Here is a 27,964-nt window from a genome sequence, read left to right on the forward strand (position 1 = left end):
GACAGGCTTACAAAACCACTGCCTTGTGCCTGGAAAAGACAGATTACAGACTTTCAGCTGCTGCTGCTGCTGTCTCTCTCTTTAACTATGTGGTTTTCCAGCTTTTTGCTGAGCACCGAGGGGGTTTTAATCTCTATTTTTTTCTTCCTTCTGATCACATACCACCTCAAAAACAGGAATCCAAGGAATTTTCCACCAGGACCATTTGCTTTACCCTTTATTGGGAATTTCCAGATTGTGGACAAGAAACACCCACATATTTATTTTACCAAGGTAAACTTGTCAAGTCATACTTGTATTATGTTAAGTGGATTCTAAGTATTGAGTGTCATTGAGTGTTTATAGTACTGCTTTGTTTATTTGGACATATTGTTGTGTGCTGGTGTGTCTACATGCTCTACTTTCAAGACAGAAACTGAGATGTTCATGTTACACTCACAAATAATTCTTATTTCTACTTAAACACAGGGAGGAGAGAATACTTCAGAAACAAGTCCATTGTTGTGGAAATTTATTAACAAAGCCTGCAGACACGATGAGCAGTTAAAACCCAACACTTTATTTCCCATGCATGAGGAGAGACGTCAGTCAGGGGGCACTGAAAGTCGTCTCTGACAATGAACAGTTCAGGTCCCTTTTAAACACAGTCACAGAGCAAAAGGCTTTTACAGTTGCAGTTCACACCTTGGCTCTAAACAGAAAAACTCTCTATCACCTGTGTGAATCTCCCCCACTCTGGGGTCAAGTCTTCCTGTGTGAGCTTCCGTCTCCTGGGAGGCATTCACCAGTTTCTCACCGTCTGTTTCCCAGCGTGAATGAGGTGTGAACCAGACATACTAAACTAAGTAACATGAAGGCCTTTCATCAAGACAATACAATAAAGGACAATACGCTAAAGAGAAATCCCACAACACCATGCACACCGCTTGTGGTCTACGTTCATGCACTTTAGAAAAACTTTTTAAAAATCTTTATTAATGTTGCTGTGTGGTACAGCCCATCCAAGAAGGTTCTCCTCCTTTTTTGAAGACGAAAATGTATTTTTTGTTTATCACTCTTAACAATGAGAAAACAAAAGTTGATGTGATTTGATTTGGATTTTGAATATTTACATTTGTTAGTCAAACTGTGAGTGTGGATTTCTGGCTTCTGAGCAGAGCAGTTTACACATATAAAACCAAACATATTTATTTCATCCTTTGTGTTTGTTGTGCTTTTTGTAGCTGGCTGAAGTCTATGGGAACGTGTTCAGTTTCTGCTTCGGCAGCAATAAAATGGTAATGATCTCTGGATATAAGATGGTAAAAGAGGCTCTGGTGACGCAAGCTGACAACTTTGTGGATCGACCATACAGTGCCCTGGCTGACAGGTTTTACTCGGGACCCACAGGTTAAGAAATTATTCTCTATTTCCTCTCATTCAGTGCAGGAATTGTTTCCCAGTTATTAACTCCCACATCTGCATGTTTGTATTTAGAGGGTCTGTTCAAGAGCAACGGTGGGAAATGGAAGGCACAGAGACGCTTTGCTTTGTCTGCATTACGAGACTTCGGCCTGGGGAAAAAACGCATGGAACAGTGTATCTGTGAGGAGATCCGATACCTGCAGGAGGAGATAGAGCAGGAGAAAGGTGCTTTACATTAAGTGGAACATAAGCTCACAATCCTGCACAAGGGAGCAAAAAGTTACCTGTAACAATTGTCTCTTCTTCTTCTTCTTCAGGTAAACTTTTCAGTGCAGCAGGTCTCTTCAACAATGCTGTGTCTAATATAGTTTGCCAGCTGGTGATGGGGAAAAGATATGATTACAGTGACCACAACTTCCAGCTCATCCTGAAGTATCTGTCTGAGAGTCTTCAGTTGGAGGGCTCCATATGGGGTCAGGTAAGTCAAAAACAATTTACTTCTTCCAGAGTATGACAAAAGCATGCATGCTGTGCTTTTTCTCTGACAGATTTCCCCTCTGTAAATACTAGGCCGTTGCTTTAATGCTTTGAATAAAACTGTCTCTTATCATTTGTTATTAACAAGCTCTATGAATCATTCCCTGGAGTGATGAAGCGTTTGCCAGGTCCTCATAACAAAATGTTCAGCTATTTCGACATAGTCAAAGATTTCATCGCTCAGGAGATAAAGAGCCACAAGGAGGACCTGGACCCCAACAATCCCCGAGACTACATCGATGCTTTCCTTATCAAGATGGAGAATGTATGTGGACACTGCATTGCACAAACTGAACTGTAAAACTGAACCATTTTCTAATATTAATTGACAAATGTGACTTTTCAATATCTCTGTGCAGCTCAATGAATCTGACCTGGGCTTCACTGAGACCAACCTGGTTTTGTGCTCTGCTGATCTTTTCCTGGCTGGAACAGAAACAACTGCCACTACTTTGCTGTGGGCTCTGGTTTTCTTGATTAGACATCCTGATATCCAGGGTGGGTGGCTTATAAGCCCTTATATGGAGCTTTAAAATAGCCAAAAGACCAAATGTGAGATTATTTACTTTTTAAAATACTGGATTAGCCGTGACGTGAGTCATGCCGCAATGGATCAGATGATTGTAAATGTGAACAGTAACAACAATAACAGGAACTAGTATGGATGCAATCCAGCAGCTTTCAATTCAATATGTGGACCAAAGAAACAGTTCTTCACACAAACATGCTGACGATTGCACCACTTTTTGTTCACCAACAGTGCATTTACTTCACCGTTCTTCTTGTCACTCAGATTGCACCCAAAATGTTCTGCAGGGGCTGTTGTACTGTCAACCAGGAAGGTGTGAGTTCATTAAGGAGAGTACTGGACTTGATTTATTGAGACAGAGAAATTAATCATTTTATATTTGGTGATTGAACTCAGATGACCCATCATGGCAGGCAGAACAGAATCCTGGTTTTGATAGGAGTTAGGACAGAGTCTACCTCAGAGTGACTCAGGTCAGGTGGAGGTGTGGAGTCTGAAAGGGAGAATGACAGAAGAGTACAGAGCTTTAAAGCACACAGAGTGGATGATGATTGGCTCAATGAAGGCAGCGAGAATATGATTGAACTTGAATAATGATGTCAGTATTGATTTGGACAATGTAAAAACTGGAAGTGATGTGAAGCATGTACTAGCAGGCAAAGTTAAATAGAGTTAAATGATTAAACAATTATCACTCCTTTTTAATCTATGCACGAGGTTCATTTAAGTTCAATAATCATCATCTCAGTATCCTCATGGTGCTTTATTTTCGGAAAAAAAAAAAAAAAAGGACAAACAATAATAGAGAGAAAACCCCAATAATCAGATGACCCCTTATGAATAAGCACTGTTAACGGGAAGAACCAGAATTGGAGAGGGGCAGCCATCTATTGGGCAGAGGAGAGAGAGATGGGACAAAATACTTCTAATGCTAACAACTAATAACACATTTTGTTTTCTGTTCTCATGCTGACCTCCCATAAGGAGTCCAGCATAACTACAGGTCTCTTTTTTCCCCTCCTCCACTTGCCCATTGTTTTTTCCATATTACTACCCGTCTCCGACCTGTCTACCCACGTCATATCTTTGCTATGTACAGTGGGGCAAAAAAGTATTTAGTCAGCCACCGATTGTGCAAGTCCCCCCACTTAAAATGATGACAGAGGTCAGTAATTTGCACCAGAGGTACACTCGAACTGTGAGAGACAGAATGTGAAAAAAAAATCCATGAATTCACATGGTAGGATTTGTAAAGAATTTAGTCGTAAATCAGGGTGGAAAATAAGTATTTGGTCACATCAAACAAGGAAAATCTCTGGCTCTCACAGACCTGTAACGTCTTCTGTAAGAAGCTTTTCTGTCCCTCACTCGTTACCTGTATGAATAGCACCTGTTTGAACTCATCATCTGTATAAAAGACACCTGTCCACAGCCTCAAACAGTCAGACTCCAAACTCCGCCATGGCCAAGACCAAAGAGCTTTCGAAGGACACCAGGAAAAGTATTGTAGACCTGCACCAGACTGGGAAGAGTGAATCTACAATAGGCAAGCAGCTTGGTGTGAAAAAATCAACTGTGGGAGCAATCATCAGAAAATGGAAGACATACAAGACCACTGATAATCTCCCTCGATCTGGGGCTCCACGCAAGATCTCATCCCGTGGGGTCAAAATGATCATGAGAACGGTGAGCAAAGATCCCAGAACCACACGGGGGGACCTGGTGAATGACCTGCAGAGAGCTGGGACCAAAGTAACAAAGGTCACCATCAGTAACACACTACAACGGCAGGGAATCAAATCCCGCAGTGCCAGACGTGTTCCGCTGCTGAAGCCAGTGCATGTCCAGGCCCGTCTGAAGTTTGCCAGAGAGCACATGGATGATACAGCAGAGGATTGGGAGAATGTCATGTGGTCAGATGAAACCAAAGTAGAACTTTTTGGTATAAACTCAACTCGTCGTGTTTGGAGGAAGAAGAATACTGAGTTGCATCCCAAGAACACCATACCTACTGTGAAGCATGGGGGTGGAAACATCATGCTATGGGGCTGTTTTTCTGCCAAGGGGACAGGACGACTGATCCGTGTTAAGGACAGAATGAATGGGGCCATGTATCGTGAGATTTTGAGCCAAAACCTCCTTCCATCAGTGAGAACTTTGAAGATGAAACGAGGCTGGGTCTTCCAACATGACAATGATCCAAAACACACCGCCCGGGCAACAAAGGAGTGGCTCCGTAAGAAGCATTTGAAAGTCCTGGAGTGGCCTAGCCAGTCTCCAGACCTCAACCCCATAGAAAATCTGTGGCGGGAGTTGAAAGTCCGTGTTGCTCGGCGGCAGCCCCAAAACATCACTGCTCTCGAGAAGATCTGCATGGAGGAATGGGCCAAAATACCAGCTACTGTGTGTGCAAACCTGGTAAAGACCTATAGTAAACGTTTGACCTCTGTTATTGCCAACAAAGGTTATGTTACAAAGTATTGAGTTGTATTTTTGTTATTGACCAAATACTTATTTTCCACCCTGATTTACGAATAAATTCTTTACAAATCCTACCATGTGGATTCATGGATTTTTTTTTCACATTCTGTCTCTCACAGTTGAAGTGTACCTCTGGTGCAAATTACTGACTTCTGTCATCATTTTAGGTGGGGGAACTTGCACAATCGGTGGCTGACTAAATACTTTTTTGCCCCACTGTATGTATGGTCGGGGGGGGTCCAATTTCACTGCAGGTGTAAACATTGCATGTGACAAATAAAAGGCTTGATTGACATTTCAGACAAGTTTTTATGAAGCACATAGCACTAAATTCTGAATCACTGCACTAAGCTCATCCTTTTTTATTGCCCAAGAACCTCACACTCTCAGCGATTACAGCTGGAGCAGAGTTTATATCTTTGTGTTTGGTTGCTTAGCTCCAGCTCAGCAGCCCTGTTGTCTCCCCCTTTGTCTCTGAGGAACAGAATGTGTTCCATTCATTATTATGAGTGTCCTCACCACCAACAGTTTGTCCCGTGTGTAAAGTGGCTCTCTAGTGGCAAAAGAAAACATCATGAGCAAGAAAAACAAAGGTGTACAAAATAACCACGATATTACAAATAAAGAATAACAACAAAGAGTAAGTTACTCAGACCAAAAAAGCACAGACTGAGACTCATAATTGTGCTATGGTAACAGACAGGTGTTGAAACATGGCTTCTTCTGAACTCTATTAATTCTCTTTCACAGAGAAAGTCCAGGCAGAGATAGATAACGTGATTGGACAAACCCGCCAGCCTTCCATGGCTGACAGACCAAATCTGCCCTACACTGATGCCGTCATCCACGAGATTCAGAGGATGGGAAATATTGTTCCTCTCAATGGACTCAGAGTTGCTGCCAAGGATACAACCCTGGATGGTTACCACATACCCAAGGTGCATGCAATATACATTTTAAGCTTCACATATTTGCTCTGTCAGGTGTTGTTGTTAAAGTGTATCTTGTTATCTTGTGGTTTTTTTCTAGGGTACCAGTGTGTTGCCTGTACTCACCTCTGTGCTGTTTGACAAGACTGAATGGGAGACTCCAGACACCTTCAACCCAGGACACTTCCTGGATGCTGATGGGAAGTTTGTGAAGAGAGAAGCATTCCTACCTTTCTCTGCAGGTAAAACCCCACAATGAGTGTTTTGTTTTAGCACAACCTGAACAAGAAAAAAAACATCATCCACAGGTTGTAAACCTGCACGTGTATGTGTTTGCAAATTTGTCAGGGAACCGTGTGTGTCTTGGTGAAAGCCTCGCCAAGATGGAGCTGTTCCTGTTTTTTGTCAGCTTGCTGCAGCAGTTCACTTTCTCTGTTCCTGATGGAGTGGAGCTGAGCACAGAGGGAGTTTCTGGAATTGTACGTGTGCCTGAACCCTTCAAGGTTCACGCCAAGGCTCGATAAATCTCACTGAGCCATTTAACCAACGACTAAGAGTCAAGACTGAGAAAAAGTATTTTAATGAAGGATGGATTTTTTTTTAAATTTTAATATCTTCATGTCATTGCTGTATCACTGCTGCCTGCAAAGATTACCTGATTTTCTTTACATGTGCATCCGAATCACTATATTGTGTTTTAATTCAAGGATATTCCATCATTAAATTGCAATAACGACAAATTGTAATGTACACTTTTAGTAATAAAATGTATTCATAACTAGTTGTTTGCCAATCTGTGTCGCACACCTGATTTAATTCACTGGTTACACAAGAAACCGTATATGCAAAGCCACAACTACATATTCAACTAGCTTCTTTTCCCATTTTAACATTTGATTTTTTCACAAGCCAGTGCTTCTCTAGTCTGCATGTCAAAGTATTGTTGTGTGTATGCATACACGTGAATGCTAGACAAAGTGCTCAGGTATATAATCAAAGTGCTTTGTGAATGAGGCTGGTAGTAGATAGCACTTTAAATGCTCAGCTATACTTAATATGTAAGCACCAGTACATTTAACTATTTGTGTTACTATTCAAGTTTTTTTTCTCCCTTATATCAGTTTACTGAAAACCGTTCACGTATGTATGTAAAGATTTCACATAAAACAAAAATGTTTGTGCTACTTTTTAGTAGAATCTGTAATAACTGAGGCCTGACCCAGTATCAGACAAACTTTCACACACACACACAGATCATTATATATACCCAAGCTGTGAGTCAGCAGTGTACCAGCCCATCTCTAAATAGGAAGGGATCCTGGAGCTGAGGTCCTGATCACTTAGTTTTACTCTGCTTCACAATGCAGCTGCGTGATTTGTTTCTTTGTCTTGATATAAAGGAGCAGCTGCTTATTATTTTTGCCGGCCTCCTTATGGTATATTTTCATTTTCGTAAGGATAAGGATCCACCGGGCTTTCCTCCAGGCCCTCCAGCTCTACCTATTTTAGGAAACATCTTCAACATTGATGCCAAACAGCCTCATATTTACCTAACCAAGGTAAGCTGACATCATTGTGGCATTTACACATTTCTTAAAAGTCCACTTGGGCAACCTCAGGATTTCCACTGACACTGACGCTCTTTAGTTAAACTTTTTTATCTGAAGTAGAATCACTGCTTGAATAGTTTAAAGAGAACATTAATAATAAAGTTAAGAAAATGTTCATGTTTCACTCTGGAAAAATAATAAAATAATACCAAATACCTTGCAGATACTAAGTTATAGTGTTAACAACAGGTTGTGCTATGCATCTTATCAGAATCGCATGCTAGACAACAGGCCACTTATTGTCTGCCGCTGCATCCACAGCTTGCTGATTTTTATGGGAATGTGTTCTGCATACGTCTGGGAAGACACAAAACAGTGTTTGTGTCCGGGTGGAAGATGGTGAAGGAAGCTTTAGTAACACAAGCGGACAACTTTGTGGACCGGCCTTACAGCCCGATGGTGACCAGAATTTATTCAGGGAACTCAGGTGAATCACACAAAAAAAATACACAAATGCAATACTTCAGCAGCAAAGCAGTCAGGTCAACCTCTGAGCCACACCTCAGTAATTTTTGCTTTCTTTTCCTTTCAGCGGGTCTTTTCTTCAGTAATGGGAAGGTGTGGAGGAGACAGCGACGTTTTGCCATGACTACTTTACGCACCTTTGGTTTAGCTAAGGAGTCGACAGAGCAGAGTATTTGTGATGAAAGTCAACATCTGAAGGACGCGATGGAAAAGGAGAAAGGTCAAGAGACAGCAATGAGTGAAAGCAAAACACACACAGTGTACTGTGACTAAACGCATTTCCTGTCTTCAGGTGAGCCATTCGACCCAGTGCCGTTCTTAAACAATGCTGTCTCCAACATCATCTGCAAGATAGTGTTTGGGAGACGATTTGACTACAGTGACCACAACTTCCAGATCATGCTGAGCAATCTGACTGAGATGGCCTATCTGGAAGGTTCCATATGGGCTCTAGTAAGACACAGTGGGATTTTTTTCTTCCTGAAAATATTGAAAGGTAACCCACCACTGAATAATTTTTTTCAATTTCCTCCCCTAACAGCTATATGATGCATTCCCAGGACTGATGAAACACCTGCCGGGACCTCACAATCGCATCTTTAGCAGCTCCAAATCTTTGGTGGCATCTATCAGGGAAGAGATCGAGAAACATAAGTTAGATCTGGACCCCAACAACCCGAGAGATTACATTGACAGCTTCCTCATAAAGGAGAAAGTATGCTGTTTACGTTCAACCAAAATAATAATAACAGTAATAAATAAAATCTGTTCATTAACTTGTATTTTTGATACCTTGCTTTGCTCGCTAGCACAACAGAAACAGTCATTTGGGCTTTGAGGAAGAAAACCTGGTTCTGTGCTGTCTGGACTTGTTCCTGGCTGGCAGTGAAACCACTTCAAAGACTTTGCAGTGGGGACTCATCTATCTCATCATGAACCCTCAGATCCAGTGTAAGTTCAGAACAAAACTAGTTTTTAATACCATCCAGGTCAGAGATCAAAATAATTATATGACACAGATACCTGCTAATTAACAAGTTAATATAATTTGACTCCTAGGTAAAGTCCAGGAAGAGATAGACAGAGTGATCGGACAGACCCGTCAGCCCACCATGGCAGACAAACCCAACCTGCCTTACACTGATGCTGTCATCCACGAGATCCAGAGGATGGGAAACATCGTTCCACTCAATGGACTCAGGATGGCCGCCAAGGACACAATCCTGGGTGGTTACTTCATACCCAAGGTGCATCTGGTCTGCTCATAGAACACAGCAGCTTAAGCCCCCTACATAAGATTAAAAATTGCTTAGTTCAAGTTCTTGCGTTGGTTTCATCCAGGTAAACCATCACGTTGGGGACCAAAAACAAGGTTTGCATTTGCCAAAAATAATTTCGCTTTTTACAAAAATACTTTTCTATTTCCAAAATAAACAATGACTGAGATTTCTATTTTTCCACTAGCCACACTGCAACTTAAAACTGAATGTTGCTTTCAAATGCATTGCAGATGCCAAAATGGGAAAACATTTTTTTCTGAAAGAGAGCAAGGTCGCTAATAATGATACATGCTAAATATATAGCCTATACCTTAACAAAACAGTATGTGTCGTTTCCCAGATTATAACCCCCTTAACAGTGTTAGCAATGAGCAAGTGTTTACTGTCAACAAGCCCTTGCATGAGATTTTAGGCAGGGTTCTTTGTCCTTTTTTCAAGATAAAATGGTCTTTTTTGTCTTATATTTGTTCTTACAAACATTGCCTAGCTGTATAAACCAGCACTTTGAATACCATCTTTGAATGTGACTGCTGTCGTCTATGTGCAGGGGACCTCTGTGATGCCTAACCTGACTTCAGTGCTGTTTGATAAGAATAAATGGGAGACTCCAGACACCTTTAATCCTGAACATTTCCTAGATAGCGAGGGCAAGTTTGTGAGGAGGGGAGCATTTTTACCTTTCTCTGCAGGTAATTTTAACATATAAACTGTAATTATGATATTGGTTAGATGGGGTGATAACCAGAGTCACCTTCATTTCCCAGGAAGGCGTGCGTGTCTCGGTGAGGGGCTGGCAAGGATGGAACTCTTCCTGTTTTTTGTCAGTTTGTTTCAGAAGTTTAATTTTTCCACTTTGGATGGAGTCAAGCTGAGTACAGAAGGAGTCACCGGAGCCACTCGCACACCCTACCCTTTTAAGGTGTACGCTAAGCCGCGCTGAACCATCCCCAACAAATCAACAGAAAAAGCAAATATGAATATTGTTGTGTTGCTGTGAGATGGAGACTATGCCTTTTTCTATATTATTATTATTATTTATCGTATACTGAGTTTTGACTACAGACTGTACATAAAAGATAGACCTCACACTGGTTAACAAAGTGCATTGTAAAGCCTTAAGCTGGCATCTTCACTATTTTTGTGACTCGAATGTGATGTAATAAGCAAGAGGCAGCGCTAACTTTGAAACTGAAACTTTTCTTTAAAGGAGAATATGTCCAGTAGGGGGTAGCTCAAATCTGCTGCAACATTTTCTGATTGTTGCCATGGCTGTTTAGAAGTGCTTCCATGATGTGCTGAGTAGACGTCTAGTGCTATTAAGCATTGGAATACTCCCTAATGTGTGCACACACACACACACACACACACACACACACACACACAGCTACATGCACGTGCCCAGTTGAACCACAGTATTATTTTGTAAGGCTATATAAGATGGCACGTGTGCAGACATTAGTCAACTATGCTGCTTGTTGCTATACCTTTTATGTTTTCCACAAAAGTGCCAATAACTGTTTCCAAATGTTTTTTAGTCAGTGCTGGATGTGTGGAAGCTACGAACAAACTGATATACTAGACTACAACTGCTGTTTTTTTTAATTACAGTTGTTTTGCTGTGGTGACTAATTCTATTTACATAATTAAAGGTCAGGATGAATTTGATATGCAGATTAGCTTTAAATGAGACACACAGTTGTGTGTTACGTGACCCTTAAGTGTGAGTTTTAAATTGCATTCGGTTGTTTAATTTGCTTGTGAAAATTATCAATCATTGTTGATATTTATATTGTTATTGCACCAACATTTCCTTTAAGGTAAACAGGTTCAAAGTCATCAAAATATTTATCTTCCTAAATTTAAATAATGCAACTTCTGCATCACCAATTGGATTTTTATTTTGTTTTTACAGTTTATTCAAAATATCCGAGGCCTACATTTCAGAGACACGTACAGTTATTACCCCAAAACCGAGGAGGTCGTTTCAACAATCAGTTGAAACTTATTATTCACAATTAAAATGCTCTGGTACTTATCCAACTAGTTCAAAAACTACAAACATTCAAGTTTTAAAATGTATAATATAGTACATAAAAAACTAAAGTAAAAATAGAGCAACAAACTAAAAGCATTTCTATTCACAGAGTTCTTAACTGATCTGAATAGGAAAATTAGCAACCAAAGCGGAAAATTATAAGTGTGATGCAAAGTCGTCTCTTGATTGCAGACATTGACCATGATGTGCCCTCACACATTATGTAATATCAACACCCAACTCAAAAATAGAGACTAACTCTAAAGTGCCATCCAAACACCCTGGACTTCATTAATAGGTTAATAGGTTTTTAGCGTTATTTTGTTATCGTTTTTATCGTTAACTCGGTTTTTCTGGGTCTTTTCACGTGTGTTATGAATAAATCTTTTTTCGGTACCGGTACTAGTTTTATTTTGTTGTATTTATCCGCGACACGGTGGCACGGTGGTTAGCACCGTTGCCGCACAGCAAGAAGGTCCTGAGTTCAATTCCAACATCAGGCCGGGGTCTTTCTGTGTGGAATTTGCATGTTCTCCCCGTGTCTGCGTGGGTTCCCTCCAGGTACTCCGGCTTCCTCCCACTGTCCAAAGACATGCAGCCTGTGGGGATAGGTTAATTGGATAATCCAAATTGTCACTAGGTGTGAGTGCGAATGGTTGTCTGTCCCTGTGTGTTGGCCCTGTGACAGACTGGCAACCTGTCCAGGGTGTACCCTGCCTCTCGCCCTATGACAGCTGGGATAGGCTCCAGCGCCCCCCGCGACCCTGAAAAGGATAAGCGAATGGATGGATGGACCTAAAGGCCGGTCCGTGAAAATATTGTCGGGCATAAACCAGTCCGTGGCGCAAAAAAGGTTGGGGACCACTGAGTACAGAGTAAAATGACTCAAACTACATGTACCGGAACACTCCCAGGTTTATGCCAAGGCTTGCTGAATTATACAAACTGAGGTGATAAATTCACAAACAACAGGCTTGAACAGTAAGTATTTGGGACCATTTTATCTGAGTGTGTCTGAGCTACAGGTGAATGATCTAGCATCATCCACACACAACAGCAGGGTGAAAAATACAGTATCAAAATGCGAATTTGAATTATTCTGGAGCCTGAACTTTTGGCTCACAGCGATGATTTGCACACACCGACCACATCATCTGAAACCTTTGGTTTGTGTGGATAACGAGGATAGAGCTGTACACCCCCGAGTCTTAAAAGAATACAATATACATGTTTAGAAAAACAAAATGCATTTATTCACAAGAAATCCAAAAGCATTAAAATTTGAACTGCTTACAACCCAGAAAGTTTATAATGCCTTTCCCCTACATTATTTTTAATCCATTTACTCACAGTTCTCTGTGCTGTGCTACACTTGATACCACCTAGTTTTAGGAGTCACTGCTTTTTAACATCAGAAATCTATAATCTTCATTCACTCAAAAGAAAAATCAAAGCAATATTAGATACTCCTACACAAAATTATAATAGAATCTAATTATGTGTTGTGAAACTAGTGCAGTTTAACTAGAAGGTGTAACAACAGGCAGCCAGAAACCAACAACCTGAAAGACAAATTCTGCTCCTCTATAGTGCTGTTAACCTCTGCTGACACTAAAGAGCCTGAATATATGTTCACGATACAACCTGATTAGAGTAAGAAAAAAAAATTCAAGTTACAATTTGAAGGTACTATATAAATGTTCAACCTGATTCTGACATTTGGATCAAAGGCTGGTGTTAAAATCATGTTTACATTACAGTTGTACAAATTTAGAGACTACAGTCTTGGATAGTCACTGCTAAATATGATTCAAGAAGGCCCAGCAGTTTTTACTGTGATCACATCACTCCCTGGGAATATAGAAAAATATTCTTGATTTACTTTAAATGGTTTAGGATTTTCACAGCTTTACACGATGAGCTTTTTTCCATTTTAGTAAAAATCTTTAAGTGGCTGAAGCATAAAAGCAGTTGGTGGCCAGCACCAGACACAGAACTGATTTTCCAAAGTTTCTTTGTGTTTTTCATCAGATGCTGCTGTTTGATGACCGTGTCACCATCACTGCATACTTTGACTGTTCAACTTGGACGTATTTCAACAACCGTCTAAAGTTACAAGTTCTCGGCTTTAGTGTTCATTAATATCACATTCGTTAAAACGAGTGGGCTCAAACTCTATATTAAATATTGTTAAGCAGTCAGTTATGTTTCTCTTAGTCCTGACAGGAGATAAATGAGCTGATTATAACAAGTATTCAGCTGCACAGCAAAGCAAAGACAGGGTAGAAATGTGTTCTAGTCTACTCTAGAGTTGGTGAATTGTGCACTGCTTGAGTTAACAGTAGGTTAACTTTCTATCCAGGTTCAATGTACAGTAAGAGAGCATAAATATCATCAGGTGGGTGACCTATTGGATGAGCCGATGCTCACTGATTCCAATCAGCATTTCATTGACCCCTCCCTGTCTTGAGAGCAGATGTGTTTAAGGTCACTTATGGGAGGGAGTGATGCTTATAGATTTTTCCTTAGCTGAATAAAGGGAGACATTTGGCTCTGTGACACAGTCTACTTGGAGGTAGTGGCAGGCACGCTGATTGAAAGTGCCCGGCGGGGGGCATTTGAGATTTGCCGTTGCTGTGTCAGAAAGGACTGACCGGGAGACAGCATGGAGGCAGTGCAGCCCCCGAGACGTGATTCGATGGCCAGCTTCTGAAAGTTCAGACTCTGAGTACAGAAAGAAGACACTGAGTGAAGAAGAGGCAGTAGGTAAATATGTAACTGACCATCTTGCAGGCAATGTACCATTTTACTTTACCTTGTTATACCACGCCGTGACAATCAGTTTTTCCTCATACTCTCTCAGCTTTGCCTGCTCACACTGACGCTATGAGACAAATAACCAAAAAATGTCAATCCGTTTAAATGAAAACGTAAAATAAAATGAAATAAACAACCCTTCAACTTAAAACAAGCAGTAAGCAGTAATGTTTTCATATAGCAATCAAAAGCTTTTCCACATCACTTCTTTCACACCAGAAAGACCCCCACAGGATAAATGAACCAATTTCAGATCTTTGCCCTAAAAGTGAGGCAACGGGAGGTAATCTTATTTACTGGTTTCGGAAATGCAAGAAGGGAAAACATTACTGGAACTTTATAATGGAAAAGCTAGAGACTGCCATATTCAAAAACCTGGAAATTTATGGCTTACATAAATTTTCTCACACTGTTGTTGATATCTGTATATTCTGATACACCTGTTTCTTCTCTGCAAACTGACTCAGTTTAGGGAAAAATGTAGTAAACATATAACTTCAGTTTGAACAAGATTAAAATGCAGATTTACTTCCAAGCTGAGAATCTGCTTGTCTCGGTCTGCAACCTGGTTCCTCAGAGCCTGGATCTCAGCAGTAGCAGGATTCAGCTTAGGGTCCAATGCTCGGATCACCTACAGTAGGAACAAAGGAAATGAAATACTAACACAGACAATACTCAAAGTAACGAAACATGAATAATATTACCCACACTGCGAGCTTTCTCCAAATACATCTTGTATCTCTCCTCCATGGCTCTCATGTCATCATCCTTCTTCTTAAGAGCAGCCATCAGCTCATCCACCTTCAGAGCTTTCAAATAAAATAGCAACACTTATAACTAAGCCATCACTTTGTGTCTAGTGTTGATGATGACGCAAACGTGCAACTTACAGGTTTGAGTGTTGTCAGGCTGAAGGTCCTCCAGCAGCTCTTTCTTCTTCATGATTTCATCCTGGGCCTCGTTCAGTTGGACCCTGAAGGGGAAGAAAAAATGCTGCTTCTTTACCTCCCTCTACTGGAAAACATAGAAATTCATTTTGCACCCCTCAGTTATTTGTCAAAGCTCAGACCAGCTGCACTTACATGTGTGCATCAAGTTTCCGCTTCAGGTTTGACTGAAAATGAGAAAATAGAAGTACAAGATTAAATGTGGTAAAGGAATTTCATTCTGGATGGCAAAAATAAATAAAAGGATTTCCCCTGACACACTCACTCTAAAGTAAAAACTAACAATCAAGGCGTGATTGAAAGAACTGTGCTGGCACTTTAAGGTGTTTTCTGGAAAAGTTAATTTGGCCTTCCTGTTCTTAAATTTAACCAGAGGTTTGCATCTTGCTGTAAACCAGCTATGTGATTGTATACAAATGGCTGTAATTACAGTGCATACATCTTTCTCTACCAATACCAATCTACCTACCTTATATAAAGTGATTTTCTTTTGTAATTCCTTGCCAGCATCAAATATACCAGGCTAACATTAACTCTGCATTTTCTCTGTACTAACGCCAGACCATTTGGGCAAACTTACATCATCAGGCTTGGATGCCTGGCTCTGCAAAGCCTTTTGAAGGTCCTCAACCTGCTGCTGCAGCTCACCGACCCGTTCTCGGCTCAGTCTGAAGATTAACCAGAATGTAGAGGAATGAAAGGTTAACATCCAGATCAAATACATTTGATAAATGATGAAAATACATCAAACTAAATGTATGGAGAGAACAGCTTCCATCACATCTATCAGTGCTTGACAGAAACCTGTTTTCAGTGTCCAGTTCACTGCGAGTCTTGTGTGCTTCCTCCAGCTGGGCCTGCAGAGAAGCGATCTTCTCACGCTCATATTCTTCCTGCTGCACTCTCAACATCTTATTCTCATGCTGCAGCCGGATGAACTTTTCTCTGAACAATAACACACACATAAGTCACACACATCAGTTTGGTGGGAAAAGTAAAAATCTTATTAAGTGCAGCAACAGCAGTAAGATACTACCTGTACTCAACGGGCATCAACTCAGCAGCCAGGTTATCATGACTGGGGCTGCTAGAGGGAAGCATGCCTATATGAAATAAGCATGCAAATTTCAGATTACCATAGCAACACCACAATAACTAATGTCAGGTATGACCTTTCCTATAGGATACCTGCTTGGGAGAGTTGGTGCTGCTGAGCTTGAGTGCATCGAAGCTCCTCATTGATTTCCTTCAGAGAATCTCGCTCAATGATGATCCTCTTGTGGTGGTGAAGAAATTTTTTAACAATGTTAGGAGTTTTATCACAGCTAGAAGAAAATTATTACTTTATTATTGCTAACTAAAAAAAAAATGCTGTTAAACCTCTTTTTCTTTCGTTGCAGTTTCATGTTTCTCCTCCAACTTCTTCATCTCAAACGCCAGGTTGTCTGCTCGCCTCGTCTCCTCAGACAACTTCCTGTGTAGCTCCTGGACCTAAATAAATGAAAATGTAATAATATAAACTCATCCACCACCAGACACATTATTGCTCAAAAAATGCCAATAAATGTTAGTATTACAAACAAATGATTATATTGTGAGATTTATAATTTGTGTGGATTTTGGATGAAAGTTCGAGCTGTGCTTTTGCATGTCATTTACCTGTCTCTTGTATGTCTCGAGCTGTGCACGGGCAGCGTTGGCCTTGCGCAGCTCTTCCTCCAGACTGACTGTGTTTTGCATGTAAGTCATGTTGTTTTCCTCCAATAGTTTCATCTGCCTCTTTAAATCACCCAGATTCTCCAGCTTGCGCTTGTACGTTTCCACCGAAGCCTCCAGCATCACCACCCGATCTGAGCAGTTCCTATACAGCACATAGGAAAACTGAAATGTACAGTACTGCAGCACATATCTCAATTTACTGTGCCTGGAATAAGCAACATTTTAATACAGATATTAAGATCACTGCATACTTTAAAACTACCTCTTTAATTAGTTACATATTAAATAGCGTAAAACAAACATTTTCCTACGCAAGAATATGAAGGACTGTAAAATATTGTCACCACACATTTGAGTCTCCATTATAACCGTGAACAAGAGCGTCTTCAGAAATAACGCTAAGGTAGAACATTTTGATCCAAGGTAAGCACCTTTTGTGTTGAACTTAAAGGATCTCCCAGTGCTTGCGTGAGAGATCAAAGAGCTCTAGTTTCAAAAACCTGCTGATTATCTAGTCTCAGGACACTTACAAAAGAAATTCGAAATCTCATTGTTTCACTTCCTGTAACATTATCGATTAAGAATTAGTCATTTACTGGAACGAGATAATCTGTACCGGTGTTACGCCGATTTCATGCCAGCAAAATGACACCCCTTATTGTTAAGGTCAGAAACGCAAACATCAGCCAGTTTCACTCATTGAAGGGTGTGGCCTTACTGCCTCTACTAGTTTTGCAGCAGGAAGCAACAGAAAGTGGCTGCTTGTAAACGGTCCTTCGATTACTCCCTTTAGAAGTCACCACAACAGATCATGTGTCTCCATCTGAGTGTATCCCTAGCATCATCTTCCTTCACACCAACCTTCTGTGTGTGTTCCGTCGCTATATCCATGAATCTTTTTTGTGGTCATCCACTTTTCCCTTCACCTAGCAACTCCATATTCAACATCGTTTTTTCATTGTAAGCACTAACCCTCCTCTACATATGTCCAAATAATCTCAGCCTTGCCTCGCTAACTTTTTCTCCAAACCAATTTAAGTTATCCAACTGATGCAATAATTTCTAATCCTGAGCCTGAAATGCATTTTTATTTTACTGAATTTGTATGATCTTACCTCTACACAATTTAATACTTTAATGAATCTATTGTATTACAGACACAAACCTCAGCACATCCAGTTCATCTTTGAGAGCTCGCGATTCTTCTGCCAAGCTGGTGAGCTCATCATTTCGGTGCTGAACTTCTATCAGCTGCTTCTCCAGCTCCTCACAGTGGATCCGATAGTCATCCTTAGCAGCCTCCAGCCTAGAAAATGCATAACACATCATTGTTTTGTTTTCACCATAGGGAGGTTCATCAGCCATTTCAAGAGGAAAGGACAAACCTGAAGTTCTCCTCCTGCAGTGTTTCTAGCTGTTGCTGTAACTGACTGTGTTTTCTTCCCAACGGCGTGCTTGGGTCATCAAATGTGTCCAGCTGATTAGCTCGGTCTGTTAGGACGTCATTCTCAGCCAATAAGCTGTTCCGTTCCTCTTGAAGAACAGCCACCTGTGCAGGGAAAGTAAGGTGAGCGAGCCATTCCCACAAGTAGTTTTAAAGTTGAACTGGTTTCATCGGGGGAAAAAATATGACATGAAATATCTTCATTTATTTCATGCAAAGTAAAATGTCACAACATCATCGCATCAAAAGATACACCACTGCCATGAGAATTTACTTTCCCAGCTGTTAAAGCAAACAGTGCAGTTAATCCATGCTGAAAGCAGAGCACAGACAAAGTGCACTTTAAGCAAACATGTTAATGCATGGTTAGTTTTCATTCTCACTCACCAGTACCTCAAAGCTGGTTGCCAGTTTATGAAACATTAGTTTGAGAATAACACATGACTGTTTAAATTCCTATCCCATAACGTCCTTACAACTTGTCTACAACTAAAGTTGAGATATATGTTCACTATTATTCTTCTTATTATGAATACCAATCAGGCACATGACTAAAAATCACAGGTCAAGCACAGAATAATTTCAGTGATCTTGTTATAGTGCAGAGTTCTGCTAGTAGACCTTTGATTCTGACCTTCATGTGCATGTTTCTTTGACTGATGCAACCTTTCGGCAGGATGCTGCAGACTATACACCCATGGCAACAGGCGGCCTCGATGACAACAGCATTTCCAAACGCAAGGGTAAATGATAAGGAGCCTACTACCAATGTAAGATGTCAAAACCTCTTACTGTGCGTGTAAAATATTTACAAAATGCATTTTCAATTTATCTACTACCACCAAACAAAACCATGTAAAATAAAATTATTTAGTAACTCTGTATGGCCTGTTGTAGGCTAACTTAAAGCCATTTATTTTGATAGTTTGAATCTTTAAAACAACACATAATTAGTAACACAGCACATCAGTACAAAAGACCCATATACATTAAAAAATAATGTAATGCTGCTTTTCTCAAAAGAATATGGCAAAGTCTTTAGGTTAATTACTGGAAAAACAGTAAAAATTATTAAATAAGCATTGTGTGCCCTGTGTCAAACAGAATCCCAACTGAACCGTCTGTTAGCAGAGTTAGAGTACAAATATTTAAGCAGCTCGTTTAGTTGAGTTTAGTTGCGCGGGACAGACAACCATGTTATACTTACCTCGCTACGATCAGAGAAGAGCAAGACTGGAAACAGAACAAATCAATCTGTCGAGAGTCCAGTTGAACAGTTGATCAGTCCCTATGCTAAAATTAGTCTGCCTGTTCAGTGATGAATGAGGCCTTGTAGCAGTGGCAGAGCATGGGCTGAATGGCACGGTAGGACAAGCTGAGCCCAGACTCTAAGCTCATGGTCATTCTGCCACAGCAGCTCCACACAATGGAGCAAAGCATTACACAATTCCTGTTTATACTGTACATAGACATGTATGTGTGGAGACATAGAGACCTGAATATCAGCAAAGTAAGGCAAAAGAGCGCTAGTCAATCAGATTCAAGAATATTTCTCAATAGAAATTCACCTTGGCTGTGTGTAACAGGTCTGCACTCACCTGTAGGTCCAACTCTTGACATCGCTGGGTTAGCGCTTCCTTCTCTGTCTGAAGTGCAGCGAGGTCCTCAAGAGCTTTTTTCAGCTGGACACATGAGGATTTAGAAGTTAAATTATCGAAGAGACACTGATGTGATTCTCTCATGGATCAGAGAAAGCAAATATTAAATGGCTAAGTTTTTCTTAAAAAAAAAAAAAAAAAAAAAAAAAGCTAAGTTCAAGAACTAAGCATAAAATACATTACTCATAAAATCAATACAAAACCATCAATGTTCCCCGATTCATTTTCCCATTGAAGATGCAGATCTCCAGCGCCACATGTGCAGTTCATGTCAGTACTTGAGCTGTGGTAGTCTCTGCACAGTGACAACGTTCTTCCGCAAACACGTCAAGGAAAATAAAGGCTCAAGTTACAGAAATAAGTTGGGTGGACTCCTTTGAAATGGCAATATTATCAGCAGCTGCGATGCCAACTGCCTGACAAAAGTTACATTACTGACTTGTGCAGTTTGCACGGTACAGTAACGCTCCAAGAACAAGTCAATAAACTGACAAGCTGAACAAGCTAACAATTTAAATTACATACACAGGTCCTTTGCTTGACTTAGCACAAGCAAATTAGAGTAAGCTGAACTACTTTAGACTTTATGCATGTTAGAAAAAACATATTATTAAATACAACTAAAGTTTTAAATTATGAGGTCAGTATGTGTGCAAGTAATATCTATGAGCCAAACGCTGAGGTTGCAAGCGGCTCTAAAGGAACATTTTAACTGCAAAGAAATAGAGGAGCGGCTGTCACTCAGGTGGCAGATCAGGTCGTCTACCAATCGGAAGGTAGGTGGCTCAATCCTAGTCTGCTCCGGTCCACATGTCACAGTATTCTTGAGCAAGATACTGAACCCCGATTTGCCTCCCGATGCATTCATATCCACCATATCGCACCAAATGGGCATTAACAATGCATTTAGCAACACACTTTCTTTCAGACTGAGTGGGATATAATAATAATAATACTAACCTGCTGTTCCAAATCCCCGGACAGCTCTGCTCCAAATGCGGTCTTGGTCTCTTTACTCATGAGCTGAAGAGGAAAATGGAGCAGAGTTTATTACATACACTAACTGAAAAAGCTGCAAAGCCTCAACCTATTTCACCATATGCAAGCAAATACTCGAACCTCCTTCATACACTATTGCTTCTGCTGCTGAAACAGTTACTGTTATTTAAAATGGCAGAAATGCTCAGCAAAGCTGTTTCTGAGTATCTTTAATACAGCTAATTTGTCAGAGCAAGTAATGCTATATTAAAACAGGCTGACCTCCTGGATGGCTGTCATGACAACATGCTGCACAGACTCCTCCAAGGTCATGATGAACTGAATGTATTCTGGTGATATAATGAGGGAGATTAAATCACACAAACGTACACACCATTGTAATATTTTGTCAAACTACTAAATGCAGCACCTGTCCTCACTGGTTTCTAATCTCATAAACTCCGTCTTTGTAAGTGACATGTTACAACATTTTTATTTATTTTTTTTACATTTTGCTCATGCAAAATGTCTTTAATTGGGTCTTACATGAGTGTAGAGATTATGTGTAACACACAAGCAGCAACATACCCTGTTTGCGCTCACATCTGACTGCACAGCCCAGTATAAGCTGCAGAAGTCTCCCCAGTTCAGTGGGGTCTGAATGCTCTGCCACCAGTGACACATCTGGCAAGGGAAAATCTGAAATTTCCTGGGATAAGACCTGAAGGTGCACAGAAAATAAAAGCTGCACATTAACTTTTCACTAAGATGTAGAAAAGCCGTAAACAACTGTTTATAGGTTTTCAGATTCTGTAGTCGACTTTACCAATGACTTAACATCTCTGCATAAACAAGGATTACATACTCCATACCTCATTATAATAGTCAACCACCATCTGAAGTATCTTTTTCAGGTTGTTCATCTGAGGAAAGATATAAAATATTCTCATATTTGTTTTATATCGATCAAAATGAACAAACAACAATGGAAAACAATATACGTTCATGCAGACCAAAAGAAAAGAGAGAAACTTTTTAATCACACATTTGAAAATGTCCTTTTTCATGGCAGATATTTTGAGTTGCATAGTACATGAAGTTAATGTTAATGATAACGCTTAAGACCAAATTAGGTCATTTAATCGCTCATCATCAAATTTCTGCTCAGCCACCTCTGATTTGCCTGAAAATCTTATGGTTTAAAAAATAAAATTATATAGCAATTGCAGTCAACCTTGAGGTCATGTAGCAAATACTTGTAGATAATTATCTATAAATATCCTTTTTTTTTTTTTTTTTAAAAGGCCTGTCCATCTACTGTAAAGCCTTATTTTTGCACATTGAAATCTGAGGCAATTTTTGAACTTTAATATATCTCAAAAACTATTTTGAGCCTAAAAAAGCCAAAAATTTTCACTGGCCGCTCTATAAAAATGAATGAGTAATTTGAGACACATAAATAAAAAATGTTTGCATATTTGCCAGTTAAAATATGAAAAAAGGAAACATTTCTGGAAAGTCCCATATTTTATGACACGACAATTTAAAAAAAAAGGGACATTGCAGACGATAATTTCTGAAGAGTATAGAGTTGTATTTAACAATAATTCAAAAAAAAATGAATAAAACAAGAAGAATACTATTTAACATGAAATTCTTATTCACAAATATTAAGAAAATCTTATTTACATTCAACTTTCATGCTGGACTGATCAAGAAAATGACAAGAATTTTTTATTTTTGGACCATAACATTTTAAAAGAAATCTGAAATGTTCAGGCAAAAGATTTGAGATGAATGACCCACATGTAAATAAGACTTCTATTATATGCACAATAAAGTAACGATCCCCAAACCCCAGGCCACGGACCGGTACCGGGCCACGAGAGTTGAGGCTCGGGTGTAAAATTCATGGTTTTCAGGATTTTTATAGTTTTTATCATTAACTCGGTTTCCTGGGTCTTTTCCCATGTGTTATGAATAAATCTTCTTTTGTTGGTACCGGTGCTGGTTTTATTTTGTTGTATTTATCCGAGACACCTTAAAGGCCGGTCTGTGAAAATATTGTCGGACATAAACTGGTCCGTGGTGCAAAAAAGGTTGGGGACCGCTGCAATAAAGGATGTGTCCACGAAAAAAAGCATTCAGGAAAGAGGACAAGGCAGCAGCAGGGAAAGCATCACAACCAAATCAATGTGGAGAAAATGGCTTTTTTTTTTTTCATCATCCTTATACTTTACAGCTGACATATTTGGACAAACATACATGCACACTTTCACCAGAAGAGTCAGAGCGCAGAGTCAGAGTGCACGCTTAAGCAGAACCCCTGGAGCAGCTTGGAGATCAGTGTCAAGGACAGTTTTGCAGGTGTGGAGCAAACAAAGGATTTAGCACACAAAGGGTTCAGCAAATTAGAAGAAAAATAAACATTTAAAAGAAAAACCCAAAGTGAACAAAAAGCAAACATGGGGCATGGTAGTACTTTGTACCTTTAATCTCCAGTTGTCTTCAACATCCGTTTTGATACGACTGAGCCATCCATCAGTGAACCATGCAGGGTCTCTGAAGCACAGAGATGATAAGACTTATTCTACACAAGAGTCCTTGTTTAGTAGTGTACAGTTCACATTCTTTGTTAGATATCCATGTTATGTGCATGAAATTTCTGAAATAAATTCTACAACCTTTTCTACTCAAGCTGTTTAATTTCTACAACTGCCAGCATTAGATGAGATACAACAGGCAAGTTCTTTTATTCAGCTGTGGGTTGTACATGGGGAAGAGCCAGAAAAAAATTTAATTAGGTGAAAATGAGTTTCCATAGAAGAGACACTTTTGACTTTTAGAACAACTCTGTCAGGCAAAAGTGACAAAATTGTTTCTGTAATAGGAGAAAATGTTTGAATTCTAAACTAACCCACTGATTGTGGATTATATGAGTAAGATATTATCTTATTGGAAATATCTGACATGTGATAGGTGAGAGCATGCAAACTCCATTCTCGCTCTCAGAAATATCACACAAAGCTATAACTGTGCAAACTGTAACTGCTATAACTGAAATTGATATTCACTTACAATTAAAACCTCCAACAAGTGTTTGAAATGGTGCTTTCACTTTGCCTTTCCTTTACAGTGGGGCACTTTCTCTGTTCTCTCTGTTAAACTAAAACGTTTAACAAATGCACTTCATTTTAAGTTAACTTTTTGTGATAAATAATCCTCATCATAATTGTGATTAAGATTGTTGCCATAATTAAGCAGCTCTACTTTGTACCCAAAATGTTCTTGCTGTGAGGGGTTCTTGTCAATGACTACAATGTGGTGCTGGCCAGAAATGTAATAAGATAAGATCAGTAGTTTTCTTTTTGTTTGTGTGCACTTTAAAGCACAAGTACCCTTTCTCTCTATAGTAGAGGAACTAATGAGGGCGTGAGAGCAAAAAAAATGCAAGCACATTATCCCAACTGTTCCAGCAGTGCACGTTTGACCTAACGTGGAGTAGGCAGGAGCATGTGTGACATGAATTACTGGCTGGAAATAAATAAAGCATGTGCTCTCACATCTGATGCAGAGCCTGTGACATTGCTGTTCCAGTGGTCAGCTCCTCCACTGTTTGGCAGGATGCAGGAGTGTTGAAAGTTTGCAGCTGAGAGGCAGAAAACAAAATAATATTATGATGACTGATAAACCAAGGGAATAATGTAGTAGTGCACCAGCAAATATATTTTAAAGACTTTAACTACAACATTACAAAGATTCTGAGATGCCATACAGTGCTGTGAAGTATTTGCCCCCTTTCTATTTTTTACTTCTTTGCATATTTGCAAAGAAGATTTTACCTGTTTTAGATCAAACAAATATTATTACAGAAAGAACCCTTCAAATTATGATTTTTTTTTAAAAAAATAACAGAACAAAGCTATTTAAACATACCTGGACATACCTGAAAAGTAATTGCCCCTTAAACCTAATAACTAGTTGCGCCACCCTTAGCAGCAAGAACTGCAAGTGTTTGTGTTAAGTGACAACGAGTGTCTCGGGTTGCTGTGCAGTAGTGATTCTTAAAGTGTGGGCCAGGGCCCCCTGGTGGGCTACAGTAATAACAGAAATTCAGTGTGAAATTACTCACTCAAGTATGTACAGTAACATGTTTATATAAATGTATTTATTTATATAAAAAGGTGATTTAAAACTGGTAACAGAACATTACTCTGACCTAAATTTATTATTATTGAAGTTTGTGCTGCAGTGGCAAGTGCGTCAAACGTTGGCCTTTATACTTTGCATATATGACTTGGTAGCATTAGCAATTTATAGCCACTTATTTTATTTTATTTTTATAAAATTTTCATGGAAATTGAGCACCATTTCATATTTTGTAAAGAGTACAGATTTAATGATGGCAGGCCCCTCTGGAATCTTTCATTTTTAAATGGGCCGCAGCACTCTTAACTTTGGGAACAGCTGCTGTGGAGGAATTTTGGCCAAATGTTCTTTGCAGAATTGTTTGAATTCAGCCACAAACTAATTGTCGGAGCAGAATTTATGTCACCATCAAGTTGTCCAGGTCCTGAAGCAACAAAGCAACCATCACACTACCACCACCACGTTTGACTGTCGACTTGATGTACTGTTTTTGAAATGGTATGATAGTTTTATGCCAGATGTAATGGGATGCAAACATTTGAAAAGGTTCAATGTGTCTTGTCACTCCACAGTATATTTCTCCAAAAGTCTTGGACATGTGAGACAAGCCTTTGTTTCCTTTTTGGTCAGCAGTGGTTTTCTCCTTGGAACCTCCATGGATGGCATTTTTGCTCAATTTCCTTCTTAATTGCAAAGGTCAGCCTTGACTGATGCAAGGGAAACATGCAGTCTTCCAGGTTCCTGGTTCTTTTGTGACCTTCATGATGAGTCATTAATGGATTATTGATGATAATTTTGGTAGGCTTACCACTGTTCACTACTGTTCCAAGTTGTCTCCATTTGTGAATAATGGGTCTCACTGTGGTTCGCTGCTACCTTTTGAGACCTTTTAGCCTGTTTCACCTTGTCAGACAGGTTCCATCTAAGTGCTTTTGTGATTTAACAGTGAAATTAAACTCAGGCTTCCAAAAAAATTTGGTTAATCACAGTTAATTATGATTTAAAAGGAAGGGGGGGGGGGGGGGATTTCTTTTTCAACATAGATAAGCCAAGTAGGTTTGAAAACTTTTTTCCCTTAAATGAAATCATCATTTAAAACTGCATCTTTGTTTTTACTGGGCTTATCATTGTCTAATATTAAAATGTGATGATCTGAAACATGATGGGACAAAAACAAACAAACAACCAAAAAATAAATAAATAAATAAATCAGAAGGGTGGCAAATAGTTTTCACTGCACTGTAGTTGTTTCAAAACCCCTACAGAGAATAAGGAAAGATGAGAGGACAGAATAAGACACATCATCACTTTGCACCGTTTCATTTGTGTTCTTCTTTAGTCTTGTTTGTCTCATTTATAGCAGTGTTTTTTTACTTTTCTACATTTGCAAAATGTTTCCAAAGTCAAACCACTGAGTTAAAAAAAAAAAACCCTCAATATTGACTAAAACAATTCCAAGTATAACGTTTCCCATAATCGAGCAGCACTAGGACATAGAAGAAATGATAAATGTTTAGGGCAGGATGTACAGGGACACACAGGACAACAGTGGCAAAGAAACCACCGCAGACCCAAGTAAAGAAAAAGGCTTTCTTGCTTACATGATGATGTAAATAATTCAAGCAGCAGCCACGGTGTACGGTTAATTCTCACAGTCTAATATCAATATCCTTCCGCAAGAACAGTGCAGCTATAGTCACGATAAAATTTAAAGACCACCAAGCACGGTTTTGAAGAGTTTATAGGAAGTTTTACTCCCTTCATGGGACACCTTTACACATTTTCTTGTTTTTGGCATTGGGTAAGTTGACCCGTTACTTAGTGACACTGCTGTTACGGGTTCAACAAAGTGGCTTACTGACAGACACAGCAATCGTGGATCCTGGACGAGATCTCATTAACTCAGCGCTTATCCTATTACTAACCACAAGACAGGCAGCAAAACTGTTTGTTCTCTGTGAGCGCAAAGTGCCTTATTACTTGCTGCTGTTTGCTACATTTAAGCAGTTACATAACATTAGCAAAAATCCAAACCGCGACATTCCGCAAATACCCCCCTGGTTAATTGGATTAGCAGCCCGAGTCTTGCCAAACCACATAAACTAGAGGATTGTTATCTTTGCACCTGCTAGGTGTTAACTTTACATTCAGCAGACTGCAGGACCCCCCGCCCCCAGCTACATTTCCTACCTATGGGGTCACAGAGACGAACAACAGCTGCACAAGAAGCTAATCTCTCTAATAACGACCTTATTCTGCCATTACACCGTCCGAACAAATTGTCAGATTTCCTTCATTTTCTCTCCAGTTTCTTTCGTTGACACCCCCACCAGCTACAAACAGGTGACTTAAATCCCTTCCGCGGTTTCGGCGACACATTCACAAATAGACTCACCCATATTATGAGGCTTTCGACCAGCTCCGTCTTGTTTTCGTCCATTTGTTGCCTTTTAGCTTAAAGCTAAAATATTTCTTCCTCCACCTGTCGGCAAAAAAGCTCTTCCGCTCTGTCCCTCAGCATTTGACCTCACCTGCTGCCAAAGGTGGCTATCTAACGTCAGATACGTATTTTGAAGACGAGTGAAGACCTGTCTGACTTAAGTTTGCGTAAGATGTACGCGAATAGCGTAGCTTCTTCTTCTTGCTTACAGGTTGGGTTGTTGCGAAGTGAGAGGGTATCTAAGCAGAAACCAATCGGTATTAAGATCGGGGATGATTGACGGCTGTGACTCCACACTCTGGCCAATCAGACAGCTTGATTTGAAATTCCTGTACGCCTCACTTATCTGCACAAAATAAACACATTTTTTGTCCGTTCAGTCGTTTTCTTTGCCCACCGATATTAGGGAACAGGAAAACAAAAAGTTATTAGAAGAAAATGGAGCGTGGCTAATTTAGTATTATTTATTGTGTTCTATAAAGGTTACACTATCCATTTCCCCCAAATGAGGTCGTCATTTCACCTGCAGTTAACAGTTAAGT

At 39.8% G+C, this 27,964-nt stretch overlaps 3 protein-coding genes across 3 annotated transcripts; 2 read left to right on the forward strand and 1 right to left on the reverse strand.

Annotated features, from left to right (window-relative positions):
- On the forward strand, positions 1-6,661 carry LOC145424104 (cytochrome P450 2J6-like). The gene is made up of 9 exons (XM_080296958.1): positions 1-273; positions 1,224-1,389; positions 1,477-1,629; positions 1,722-1,882; positions 2,030-2,206; positions 2,301-2,439; positions 5,702-5,889; positions 5,981-6,122; positions 6,229-6,661. Exons 1-9 carry the CDS (start codon positions 88-90, stop codon positions 6,402-6,404), a joined length of 1,488 nt encoding a protein of 495 aa, XP_080153084.1. The 5' UTR covers positions 1-87; the 3' UTR covers positions 6,405-6,661.
- Positions 6,662-7,197: 536 nt separating this feature from the next.
- On the forward strand, positions 7,198-11,666 carry LOC113015833 (cytochrome P450 2J6-like). Its single transcript, XM_026158184.2, has 9 exons — positions 7,198-7,439; positions 7,752-7,917; positions 8,023-8,175; positions 8,248-8,408; positions 8,497-8,670; positions 8,765-8,906; positions 9,015-9,202; positions 9,783-9,924; positions 10,000-11,666. The coding sequence occupies exons 1-9, from the start codon at positions 7,242-7,244 to the stop codon at positions 10,173-10,175; spliced, it is 1,500 nt and encodes a 499-aa protein (XP_026013969.2). The 5' UTR covers positions 7,198-7,241; the 3' UTR covers positions 10,176-11,666.
- An 834-nt stretch (positions 11,667-12,500) lies between these two features.
- On the reverse strand, positions 12,501-27,564 carry hook1 (hook microtubule-tethering protein 1). The gene is made up of 22 exons (XM_026159252.2): positions 27,378-27,564; positions 24,397-24,482; positions 23,323-23,395; positions 21,706-21,756; positions 21,422-21,554; positions 21,116-21,183; positions 20,816-20,878; positions 19,796-19,879; positions 18,139-18,302; positions 17,919-18,059; positions 16,694-16,895; positions 16,415-16,525; positions 16,223-16,310; positions 16,071-16,137; positions 15,839-15,979; positions 15,615-15,702; positions 15,170-15,201; positions 14,978-15,060; positions 14,796-14,896; positions 14,617-14,718; positions 14,086-14,154; positions 12,501-13,994 (listed from the first exon to the last, which is right to left on the reverse strand). The coding sequence occupies exons 1-22, from the start codon at positions 27,420-27,422 to the stop codon at positions 13,836-13,838; spliced, it is 2,151 nt and encodes a 716-aa protein (XP_026015037.2). The 5' UTR covers positions 27,423-27,564; the 3' UTR covers positions 12,501-13,835.
- Between the last annotated feature and the right edge of the window lie 400 nt (positions 27,565-27,964).

Source organism: Astatotilapia calliptera, chromosome 23, assembly GCF_964374335.1.
Source record: "Astatotilapia calliptera chromosome 23, fAstCal68.1, whole genome shotgun sequence".
Lineage (NCBI taxonomy): Eukaryota > Metazoa > Chordata > Actinopteri > Cichliformes > Cichlidae > Astatotilapia > Astatotilapia calliptera.